We start from the raw sequence: 12,980 nt of genomic DNA on the forward strand, positions 1-12,980 counted from the left end.
TTGAGTTCACGTGCAATATTATGTTTCAGGTGTACCACATAGTGATTCACAATTTTAAAGGTTATACTCCATTTATAGTTGTTATAAAATATGGCTATATTCTCTGTGCTGTACAATATATCCTTGTAGCTTATTTTATACATAGTAGTTTGTACCTCTTAATTCCCTACTCCTATATTGCCCCTCCCCCTCAATCACTAGTTTATTCTCTATATCTGTGAGTCTGTTTCATTTGTGTTATATTCACTAGTTTGACCCCTCATATAAGCGATGTCATACAGTATTTGTTTTTCTCTAAATGCACTTAGCATAATACCCTCCAAATCCCATCCATGTTATTGCAAATGGCAAAATTTCATTCTTTTTTATGGTTGAGTAGTATTCCATTGACTATATTTATATACCACATCTTCTTTATCCATTTGTCTGTTGATGGACACTAAGGTTAATTCCATATCTTGGCTATTGTAAATAATGCTGCTATGAACATTGGGGTGCGTGTATCTTTTCAAATCAGTATTTTTGTTCTTTTCAGATACATACCCAGGAGTGGAATTGCTGGGTCATATGGTAGTTTTATTTCTCACTTGATTAATTTTAAAATTCCCGAAGTTATTTTGCCTTCCTGTCGCCCCCCGCCATTCAAACCATGCTACAGTTATGAAGACAGACTATGGGCTGTAGAATCTAGCTGACACGGGTGTGTGGAATTAGGGTCTGTACTTCTTAGTTGTTGGATCCTGCATTACTCACTTGACTTCTCTGAGCCTCAGTTCCTCATCTGTAGCATACAGTTAAATAAAGTCTACTTTCCTTTCAAGAGTTGTTGTGAGGCTTAAATGGGAGGATACATGTGGAGCGTCCAGCCCAGTGTCAGTGTTTGGTCCCTCCTTTCCCCAGGGCTTCACACAGATGTCTGTAAATATCGACAGATATATGAGCTATATTGAAATGTACTTCATTGATGTCAGATCTACTAGGGTTTATCTACAATAAAGCAATTCTAATGCGTTGGCCATGGGAAAATGTCTCAAGGTTAAAAGTAGGAAGGATCTGCTGCACATGGACGATTCTCCAAAGGGATGCTTGTCTTCAGATATACTGTAAAGCTTCTTTACCATTTTTGCCACATCCAAGTACAAGCTGTGCTATTATATACCCACATTTTTGAAAATGTAAATTGGCTTACTTTTTACTTAAATCTGTTTTAGAAGGAAACTTTATATCACAACTTGCTCAGTGAGTGACTGCTTTTCCCCTGCCCCCAGCGTATCAACTTACAGATCCACAGGGTCTTTGTGATGTCACATGGTTAATGTCCTATGTCAGGACCAGATTTCAGGTCTTTTGTGGCTGGAGCTCTCTCTTCTATCACTTAGCTGTGTGTGTGTGTGTGTGTGTGTGTGTGTGTGTGTGAAGATGGCATGATTGGATCTAGAGACCAGGAGTAGCAATTTGCACATAGATGTCTCAGCTGCAGATTTAACGTGCAAATTCGAGACCTTACCATTATATATCTCGGCCAGTCCAATTACTTGCTTTCATTATTGAATAGATTACCTAGGAGGATTTATAGGGTATAAAAATGCTTTGTATGTAAAATTAATTCTCAATACACCTCAAACTTTAACTTCTGCTCCTTTGTGCTAAGCATTGCTCTCTCCATAGTTCTATTTTATAGCATCATTTGTCTTCTACAGATTAATATATTAAGTCATATAGCATTTCAGGATACATTTATTTGGACTGCATTTTCTTCCAGTGCAGAGAAAATACTGGTTTCTTAAAAAATTAATCGTTGAGGTGAGGGTTCCTGAGACCAATTGCATGTATGTGTTTGCCCAGGACTGGCCTATAGCTAAATGGCCTTTAATAGATATGATTGACTCAGATAAGGAAACAGCAATGGGGGAAGCACCTGAAGGGAAACGTTACTTGCTGCTTACAGCGGCAAAGGGGTAGAGTAGCAAGCAGGGCCATGCTCTGAAAGCAAGCTATAGGCAATAGTCATGTCAGGTTGTGCAAAGATGGCTTAGAGCTGATGGCAGGACAGGTTCTACACAGTCAGAGCCGTGAGCCCAGTTTATAAATGTAGACATAGGGACTCAAAAGACTGTCCACCTAGCCCCAAGTAAGAAGGCTTATGGTGAATGTCCTTATGTATATGTGTAACATTGCCGATGAGAAGCTGGTCACAGCGCATGTCCAGGAGAGCTGGACCTGCATCTCCACATTTGGCTCCCACATTACCAGCAGGCTTGAGTTCTTTGTTCACACCATTAAGGTTGCATACCATTTCATCTGCCACGTTTACTTACTTAGTCTACTCATTTCAGCTTCACTGTCCTCCATCCCCTTATCCCTACCCAGGTCCCATCTACCACCCCCAAGCCCGTCTTCCATTGAAAGTCACAGGGACTTCTGGTAATTTGGTCTGAGCCAGTGAACGTCCTGGTCAGTTGCTGCTGCCTGTTTTTCATGACCAACATGTCTAAATTCTTCAGTCCTTTCCTAGGAAGGGCTCAGTGGCTGTCTATCTTTTGCCCCTACCCTTTGTAGTGTGCGTGTGTGCTGGTTTTCGGAAGCAGGGGGCATCTCTTTAGCTTGCCCAGCCCATAACCTTGTTGGTTGCCTTCTCCCTGGCTTTCTGGATGACGTTGTCCCTCCCTTGATCTCTGTGGGAATCCCAGCTCTGGAGGAAGGGACTGGGCAGGAGGCAGGGTACCTTCAACAAACACTTGGTGAATATGAGTCTGCAAGTCTGATGACCTTTCCATTTGTTGTCTGTTTCTGTGGTCACAGCCGGGTCTCAGGATGGGAAAGAGCCTTCCACACATTGTGAATCACTACGCCACTCCTCCTTAACAACTTCCACTGCCTTCCGGCTGCTTGCAGGGTAAGTGGTATGGGAGATGCTCTGCACACTAGCTTTGAGCTCACTTTTCTCCTCCTCCTGTCATTCCCTCCCAAGACTTCATTCCAACACATACAGGGTTTCTTCGTCTCTCAAGACCTAGTTCGAACACCACCTCCCTTGGAAGCCTTCTCAGACTTTGCTGATATGGAGGTAGCCCTCCTTCCCCTGGGCTCTCACGGCACTGTGTGTTCACCTGAGTTCAGGCACTTTGCACACGGTACTATAATTATTAGTTTATGTATTGGTTATTCCCACCCTTCCTTGCCTTAGACTGTGAGCTTCTCACGGGCTGGTGTGAGCCTTATTCATTTGAGTGTAATCAGAGCCTGAGTTCCATACCTGGCTCTCAGCAGGTGCTCAGAAAATGTTAACTGAATGAATGCAGGAAAAGGGGAAGAGAATTGGTCTTCTGTTAATTTATTGAGCAAGATACAGTAGGAAGATTCAATGAGGCACTGATCCAGTAAAGAGAGCAACGGTGCTTTAATGAAACTTCTTTCAAATCTGTGAACACGTTAGCTATCAAGTAAATGCTTTTATTCTTTCTGCAAAACAGATTTCCAAACAATAATCACAATGTTTAGGTTAATAAGATGCTGGACAGATGAGCAGTCAAAGAATGTTATAAAACAACAATTCCATCAACTATATACCAAATGCAAATTTACTGAGACATCAAGAGAATGTATGTTTATAGTTACATGGCTATAAACAAGACATTATTACAGTAATCGAGTCCATAAAACTAGAAAAAAAAAGCCATATAACGAAAAGGCCTTTCATAAGCTATTAAATGAGCACACACAATAGACAAACCAATTCTATATTTGAAGCAGCATATAGCACCAACATGTTGGCAGGACCAGTAGAGGGGTAGTAGGCTGCTGGATGGAACAGGGGGAATCTCAGCCATCATCTGCTTCAAGCCCCGTTTTACAGATGGTGAAATGGAGGCCCAGAGAGATGGAGTGCCTTGTTCAAAGTCACACAACACAGGGACACAGGATTGGCTAGACAACGAATGATCCAGGCCACCCAGCTCCTAGGTAAGTGTTCTATTTTAACATACAGATAATTCTACTTGATTCAATGTATTTTTTTCCCTATTAACAGATCTACCATAAAAGGTCAATACAAGTCCTAACACACTCTGGTATTATGTTTATTGAGAAAGGACTGACATGTACTGTGATTTACTTCTTGGGACTATATAGCTGTTAAAATTCGGAGTACTCACTCAGATGACACTCTCTTAGGTGCAAACTGACTGAGAAGGAGGAATCTGAAGGGAAAGTTTGGCACTACCTAAACTAACTTATGCCTCAAAATTACTAAATTGTTGGTATAATTTTTTTTTTTTTTTTTCTGATAGTTGAAAGATTAGTAAAGAAGAGAAGTAGTCCCAATAGAGAGAAAGCAAATCAGGTCTTTCCTTTAAAGGGTAAGCATGGCACTTTTCATTTTAATAATAAGGTAAAGAAATGTAAAAACCTGATTCTTATTTAGAAAAAAAACCTATAGCTTGTGAACCACCTGGTATAGAAAGTGTTTCTCTAGTTAAAAAAAGTGTTTCTGTAAAATACTTCGGAGTCAGGAAATTCTGTTTAGCATATCTTGCCATGGTCCTGAGGCCTCAATTGGACAGATTTACGATGCACTAATGAAGATGTAAGAATGGAAAAAGAGATCACTGTTAACAGAAGCAGCATTACAGACAAAGTAGAGTGGACATATTTAAATAGCTTCATAGACATGAAGGCAAGAAGTTGCATGCACATAAGTGATTAGGTGTGTCATTATAGTGGTAGTTGGAAAAAATAACACACACTGGGCATTTGTCTGTCATTACCAAAAACCGAATTTTGGTTGCTGCCGAATAGTTAAACTGTGGCTTTACAAGTAGAATAAAACCTGATAAATAAAAGTGACTTCTGCATATCATACATATGTATACATATATTATATTTTTCTCACATAGATGTCTAGTTATAAGTAAATCAACATTTAGCTACAATTTTTCTCCCCCTCGGGTCCAGCATCAAAGGATTTGATATCACTTTTCTGAAACATACCCTATACCTGGTTAGGAAGTTACATGATTTTCATACTCGTAGCCTTTATGATATCTGGCCAGCAAAAATAAAAATGAAATCTCCTGGGACCTCAAGTCCATTCCTTACCACTACAGGCATGTTAACAAATATACAGCAAACCATATTTGTTTTCTGTTAGGTAAAAGAACATGTTTTAGTACTAAAGAATAAACTACGCTTGCTACCAAAAATGTGTACATAGCAGTATAATAAAAGTAATTTCACGAAAATATTTTGTAACAAGCTACATTATAAATATTTAAAGAAACATGGTAAAAATCAGAGTGAAAATCAGATTAGTGTTCTGAAACTATCAGTAGAAAAATATACTTATAAAAAAAGAATGTCTCATTAAGTGAAGCTGTAAATGTAAAGTTGTCTTATTAATGTACATTTCAAATATCACCTTTTGAAAGGAAAAACCGTTCTCTCTCCAGCAGGTGCCTATAATTTACTTGGAAACCGGGCGTTTTGCAGAACTAAGCGTAGGTGACAAGAGGGTAACAGCGGTGGCATGATTTCCACATGGTCCTGGAAGAGTGAGGGCCGTTCACAATGCTGAATAGGCAGGTGACTTGGAGAAATACGGAATATATTTGAGCAGTTTGGAAACAGTACTGCATTTGTTCACCCACAATCAGCATAATATGCAAAGCTCAGACATTAGATTTTAAAAGGGGCTTGCACTGCAGGGCAGGACTGTACAGAACTAGGGAAAACCGTTGTAAATAATTCCTTCTTGGGGAGGGATCCTTTCGGAGAAGATTTTAAATCGTTCATGAGTAGTTGTTTTTAATGAACTGAAGCTGAATTAAAATATCAAAGGTCTAGTGTATGGTTTGGGCCCATAAATAAGCATTTAAAAAGACCCTCTCTTCCTCTTTGATAAAGTTAACATACCCTCTGGCCACAGGAGATGCCTTCTTTTGGCATCCCCACTGGAAATTCTGAGGATGTGTGGCAGGACCATCATGCCCAGAGGAAAATCAAGGAGCCCAACACCCAGCTGCTGGAACCGTGGGCCCAGGTAGCGAACCACTGGATCCTAGCCTCTCTCAGATGGTGTGAGGACAGGCTAGGGATGATGATGACGCTGCAGGTATTTGAAAAGAGCTTAAGTAAGTAAGTGTCTGATACCTTTACGTTCTATCTGTGTGTATGTTTCTTCCCCACCATGATCTGCCCACTTGGGGCTGGGAGGTGAACATTACCTCTGAGGACATGCTCTGGCAGCAGACGAAAGATAGAGGGGAGGCAGAGAAAGTGAGCTAAATCACAAAGTTGGGCCAAGGAGAGCAGCTGTTTTTCATGCATTCCTACTCTTCTCTTGGCCCGGCTCACGGCTGCTCTGTCTCGCTCCCATCGTCAGAGTGGAAATTTCAGAGGTGTCTACCCCTGCTCCAGAGAACGTGAGCCCTGGGGCACAGCTGCCCAGGGTACTCCCCAAGGGCCTCCTCCCCTTTTCTAGACGCAGGATCACTGAAGCCCGAAAGCCCTTGGTGAATTAATAGTCATATCATAAAAGGGCTTTTAGTTCAGTTTTTAAATTTTAATTGGCACAGTTTACTGGAGCCTAGGAGGTCAGCACGATTTCAAGAGGAGAGAGATGCCTTCATTACTCAATTACAATGAATGCAGTCTTCAGGGTGTTCTTTACTTTTTGTACAATAACTATGAGAAAAGAATTTAATTCTACCCACACACAGCTCAAGATAAAGGTATAACTTCTTCTGGAGTTGAACTGATGGTCTGGAGAGAGAGACATTTTAATAGGGAAATAAGCTTTGAGATGTGTATATACAAACATACATATATATACACAAAACACTCCTCACCCACCTATACTGTACAGATTGGCATAACCCTATTAAGAACATACTATGATAGAAAGGCTTTAGGACAAGTTATTCTTGGCATTTTAATCGAGACGAGTCCTTAGGTAATTTAGGTCTTAACTGGATCATTCACATATTTGTTTTTTTAAAAGGCCAGACCAACTTTCCTTCAGCAGTAACCCAATATGGCAGTAACCCAATATGACACCAGAGTTAACAAATGGAAAACAAGATTGTTATTCTCTATTAATTCATTAAAGGGCATTTTAGAGAGAGGACAACTTGGAAAACAAAGACTTCATGGGATTCCAAGTTACTTGAGAGCATTTTAGTTATTAGCAGTGGTTACCAAATAAGCCAAAGGTAAATCTTTTCAAGGAGCTGCTCATCGTTTGCTTTGTTGAGAAGAGGGGAGGAGCCACTTCACTACTCCTCTATAAGATGATGCAGGTCTTTTTATCCTTGAAAGGGTTTTCTGAAGTTGGTATCCCCATCAGCAGAGGGTCATTCCTTGCATGTTCCTCGCAGTAGGACATGAGGTCCGCTGATGCCTTTGAAACCTGGTGCGCAGACAGACCAAAGCAAACAAAGAAAACATTTACAGGATACAACTAGAGATGATCATACTAAGTGACGTAAGTCAGACAGACACATACCGTATGATATCACTTATATGTGGAATCTAAAACAGGGCACAAATGAACCTTATCTACAAAACAAACAGACTCGTAGACATAGAGAACAGACTGGTGGTTGTCAAGGGGGAGGGAGAGGGATGGAGTGCGAGTTTGGGGTTGGTAGATGTAAACTACTATATAGGTTGGATAAACAACAAGTTCCTACTGTATAGCACAGGGGACTATATTCAGTATCCTGTGATAAACTGTAATGGAAAAGAATATATAAAAAAGAATGTCTATATGTGTATAACTGAGTCACTTTGCTGTAGAGCAGAGACTGGCACAAAACTGTAAATCAACTATGCTTCAATAAAAAAATTTTTTAAAAAATATTTACAAACTTGAAAGGTATTTGAATGCTAACCCACTGGGTGGAAGACTGTTGGAGAACAGGATGACCAAAGTATCACTCCCAGATTATCTGACCAAAGTATCACTCCCAGATTATCTGTTACTTAAAGAGGGAAAAGGTACTTCTAAATGGAGAAATCTGGCAGATGAGGCCTTCCTTAACCAAGTGATCAAACTGACATCAGATGTCTCTTGGAGTGAGTACAGAAGACTCACCACCAGCCAGCTAGTATTTCTGCCCAAACTTTTAGCCTGAATTTGATCGTCAGCAAACAATCCCATCTAAAGTGAAGGCCATTCTGAAAAGTGAGTGGCCTGGAATCTTCGAAACTGGACTATGTGTTAGATACTATTAGCAGCTGATCTGAATGTAATCCTTGTACTGTGGTTATGCAGAAGAATGCCCTGATACTTAGGAGACAGATGGTGAAGTATTAGGGGTGATGCGTCATGATGTTTGCAAATAACTTGCAACGAATTTAAAGAAAAAATTATGTCAGTTTTGTGAGTGTGTGTGTGTAGAGACAGAGAAAACAAGTGGGGTAAAATGCTAATAATTGGTGAATCTTGGTAAACAGTATATGGGTGTTTGTTACAACTCTTCCACAGGTTTGAAATTTCTCAAAATAAAAAGCTGGGGTGGGGAGGGGAACAAGAAAAGTGCCTGTGATTCAAAGGAAGGTTGTATCTTAGTTTCTATCCAATAGCAAATCGGTTAGAATGCAGAACAGAGTTAAAGAATCGAATTATGGGCTCGGAGCCAAAACTCAGAATGGAGCCAAATTCTAGTAGAGCTTCAAGATTTACTGTTAAAGACTGGACTTGGGGGAATAAAAAGAGGGACAAAGCCAGCACGGGAAGATGCAGTACCTTACTTCGGCATGAGTTAAAAATGGAAATACCACACCCTGTTCAGAAGTCTGGGTGGGAGACCCGTTAGAATAATCAGGTAAGTGTCCTCAGGCCAGGGGCACGGGCAGCCTCCTGTTTTTTTTTTTTTTTTTTTTTTTTTTTTGCGGTACGCGGTTACGCGGGCCTCTCACTGTTGCGACCTCTCCCGTGGCGGAGCACAGGCTCCGGACGCGCAGGCTCAACGGTCATGGCTCACGGGCCCAGCCGCTCCGCGGCATGTGGGATCTTCCCGGACCGGGGCACGAACCCGTGTCCCCTGCATCAGCAGGCGGACTCTCAACCACTGCGCCACCAGGGAAGCCCTGTAGGCAAATTCTTAACCACTGCGCCACCAGGGAAGCTTTTTTGTTTTCTTTTTCTGTTGTTGTTTGTTTTCTTTTTCAGCCTCCTGTTTTGAAGACAGGTGACTATCTCTAGGCCCAGAGGAATTTATCAGGTGACTGCTTCAGTATCTAGGAGACGGCCATTACTCACAACATTCCAAGGCACTCACCGCCTAGCCATCTCTGAGGGTCCGGGGGGGAAAAGACGTCAAAGTCAGGTGACCCAACAAATGCCTTCTGGTTTCCTCCAGATCTCAACTAAGGCTGGCGATACTTACCCTGGGTTGCAGACTGTGGTTGTCCAAGTCTGCACACACTGAAAAACCCACCTTCTCCTAAAAAGGACACCTGGGTGTTGACTTATGCAAGGCCACCTCGGCTGTACTGATAACTCTAGAACACTTCATACATTCCAGAGGGATGACGAGGGTGTTTATAAAGTCCACCTGGAAGCCCTGTCCCGAGGGAGAACACGGTGACAGAGGGGGTTCAACCATGTGCGCTCAGGGAAGGCAGGTCCTCAGGAAATCCTGTCACGGGCTTTAGGTTTTCTGTCCACACAGAGAGCCTCACATAGACACTTTGTATCACCAGTGCTACGTTGAAATGAGAGTTAAGATTCGGAGGCTCTCAGCTGGCTCAGGGAACAGCCTGGCACCTGGCCCAATTACATGGCATCCACCTTCTCAGAAATGTGGCCCAGCCTTGGGAGGGCAGAGGGAGCCGGTCCGAAAACACGTCTGACCCACTCAAGGCTCTTACCTTTATTCTTTCGATGGAGGCTTCCATTCTCAACTGCTGCACAGTCCTTCTTGCCTGGGCGATGTTGTTGGTGCTGGCTGTCTTGGTCGACATCTTCAGTTACGGTTTCACCTGAAATCTGAAGAGAACTTTTTTGTCAAAGGTGAAGAACAGTCATCTTTAAGTTGCTTAGACATGCATGATGCTTTGAGGGGAAAAGGATGCATTCCCGGTCACCACAGCCTCTTGGAGGCTGCTACCACAAAGCCCCTCAGCAACGGGAGTGGCGGCCTCAGTTTCTAAGCTTGTAATCCTTTTGAGCACCTTCATGAATCTTTCGTCTGCAGAAACCCAGTACTAGTAGTTTAATCCATGCGCCCCATATACAGCATAAGGTAGCGTTTTCTAAGGGGAAACAAACACACACACACATCCGTGGTAGTTACCAGGCCTCCGGCCAACGCGGGCCATGCTCCACGTGCAGGTTAACATCACTGCCCTGTACGTTAATAGAAGGTTTGATTTCATGTCGTTTTGGCTCTCTTACCCAGCTATTCACTGATACAGATCCTGGCAACAGAAAAGGGCAGAAGAGAGCGCTTCTGGAGAACTCTGCACAAAGGGTGCATTTTTAGGTGCTATCAAGATTTGCAGTCGTTTGGAGAAAGTTAGGCAGATAAGGAAGCCTTTATTCAGGAAAAAGTGGGAACCTTTCAGCTGAAAGACTCTCAATGACAGATCCACAGCAAAAGTCACATAGGATACAGCCTCAAGCCTGAAATATTTAATGGAATTACATCGGCACCTCCCCCCCTGCCCCACCCCGTTGACCTCTCTGGCTTCATCCTGGTGGCCAGGGCACTGGCTAATCCCACATCCCCATCCCATGTGCGTGGGCCTGCCCTCTGCCTCTCTCTCCCGGTGAAAACAAAGGAAACATCCCGGACCTTGAGCTTCGACCCGTCTAGTTGCCCAGTGGCATAGTCCAAGGGGAAGGCGGGCTGGGGAAAAGCGCTGCCTGGTGCCCCCGCCATATGTGGCTAAGTTCTCTCTCGGCACGGTGGCATTGGAAGACATCGCAGAGCTGGCAGCCCTGGCAGTTTTATGAGTCAGAGCGGGTGGACAGCAGGTGTGCCTCGCCGGCGCTATGCAAGGACTCAGCAAAGTCTGAGGGCGCCGTGGCGCCAGCAGCAAACGCAGGCTGACTCAACCTTCTGGAGGGGCTGCAGGTGCACAAGGCGTATCTGCCATAAAGGCTTACATTAGACAAGGCTGCCGAAAACAGCAACCCACAGCTCCTGCGGTGTCCACCGGAGTTCTACTGCCCTCAGAATGCTGAGTTCAAGGACTTGGGTAGGGCTTGTACCTTCTGAAGTCCGAGGCAGCTTTGGATCAAATGCCCAAATAAAACTGTGCTTTTAACTGCGTGCGGAACTTTGAAGTCCAACCTAATCAGCAAGCTTCACGTTCCTGGTTCGGACCCTCTTCCAGTTACTGAACCTCTATGAGCCCATGCTTTCTCATTTGTAATATAGGGATACTACTGTTTTTGAGGATTCAATTCACTGGTGCACGTGCAGTGTTTTGCTTAGGACCAAGGCACTCCACGCAGCAGCTGCTATTGTATTTATCCTTGGGGGTCACACCCAGCACAATGAATGGGAATCCTCTGTGTACCTACCTGCCTCCACCTGGTCAATGGGCCTCCAAGCGTCTTGACCGACTGGTCTGGGTGGGCTGTGGGCATGCGCCCCAGGCAATTCTGCTGCACTCTGGTGTCAGGACAGGATAGAATGGCTGGAAACAGCCCTCTGAAGATTCCCCTAGCGTAAGGGAGCCCAAGCCCTGCAGGAAATTGGGAGGAGCCAGCGCGTGGCAGGGCACGCTGGCCTTGCCTTGGGCGACCCGGTTACAACACACTTCCAGACAAGCTGCCTCCTCCTCAGATTCTGCACTCATCCTGCCCCACCCAAAGGAGAGGCTGAGGGTCTCCTCCCGGGGACTTTGCACACACCCAGCGGTCTGGCCCAGCCCTTCTGCGCTCCCAGCAAGCACCTGTTAACAGAGCCTTTGAAATGGGTCTAAGGCAGCAGGCAGCCTTTCTGTGAACAGTTTGAAGTGCCCTGATTCACAGCGCGCTGGTCCTCGTTTTGTTCCCTGTAGCATGTTAAACTGGGCTCCCCTGCCAGCTGGCGCCGGTTCTGAGGATTGGCCCCCAGCCTTCAGAATGCGAACGTGACACCCTTTCTGAGTGGCCTGTGGTTTCCAGGCTGCACCCTTAGGATTTTCTAAATGTTCCCTTTGCAGGAAAATAACGCCAAGCAGTCTCTTCTTCTCAACCTCTAGGGCATAAAGTTTCCAAGGCCTGAGCAAGTTTTCCTGTAACTGCAGAACATTTCACACACGTATCAGGACTGGGTCAGCCATGGCCCCTCCCACCCACACAGCTGTAAGGAAATAGACCTCAATTTGGCTTTAGTTATAAAATGCTTGGGTAGGTCCTCCTAAAATTGGTGAGAAACTTTGCATCTGGTACACAGACGACTTACTTCCTGACTGTATTATAGTCACGATTATAAACAGCCAGTGGTTCACAGTGCATGCTTGCCAGCTTGGGGCTCTTACAGCTTTCCCCACTTCTGACATCTGTGTTCTGACCTGCTCCTTCACAGAGAGCCCCCTCCCTATCCCTCAGATAGCTTCCCGCTCCCTTCTGCTGGGGATCCCTCTAGAAAAAGTTGTACACTGGGCCACTGGTAAAGAACATAATTTCTTGGGCTTCCCTGGTGGCGCAGTGGTTGAGAATCTGCCTGCCGATGCAGGGGACACGGGTTCGAGCCCTGGTCTGGGAAGATCCCACATGCCGCAGAGCAACTGGGCCCGTGAGCCACAACAACTGAGCCTGCACGTCTGGAGCCTGTGCTCCCCAACAAGAGAAATCGCGATAGTGAGAGGCCCACGCACCGCGATGAAGAGTGGCCCCCGCTTGCCACAACTGGAGAAGGCCCTCGTGCAGAAATGAAGACCCAACGCAGCAAAAATAAATAAATTAATTAAAAAAAAACAACTTATGATAACATGCGTCCAATGGAGAAGTCAAATCAAAATCATGTCGTTTTAACTTAAGG

The 12,980-nt window shown here is 44.3% G+C and overlaps 1 protein-coding gene across 5 annotated transcripts in view; it reads right to left on the reverse strand.

Moving 5' to 3' along the window:
• Positions 1 to 3,381: 3,381 nt before the first annotated feature.
• GNG12 (G protein subunit gamma 12) overlaps positions 3,382 to 12,980 on the reverse strand; it is a 124,528-nt gene continuing 114,929 nt past the window's right edge. For all 5 annotated transcript variants that reach the window (XM_032637932.1, XM_032637945.1, XM_032637938.1 and 2 more), the window contains exons 3-4: positions 9,874 to 9,991; positions 3,382 to 7,405 (exon numbers count right to left, since the gene is read on the reverse strand). In XM_032637932.1, the coding sequence (XP_032493823.1) occupies positions 7,280 to 7,405; positions 9,874 to 9,966 (219 nt within the window). In that variant the 5' untranslated portion in view covers positions 9,967 to 9,991 and the 3' untranslated portion in view covers positions 3,382 to 7,279. The remainder of the gene's footprint in view (positions 7,406 to 9,873; positions 9,992 to 12,980) is intronic.

This window comes from Phocoena sinus, chromosome 1 (assembly GCF_008692025.1).
Source record: "Phocoena sinus isolate mPhoSin1 chromosome 1, mPhoSin1.pri, whole genome shotgun sequence".
NCBI classification, from domain to species: domain Eukaryota; kingdom Metazoa; phylum Chordata; class Mammalia; order Artiodactyla; family Phocoenidae; genus Phocoena; species Phocoena sinus.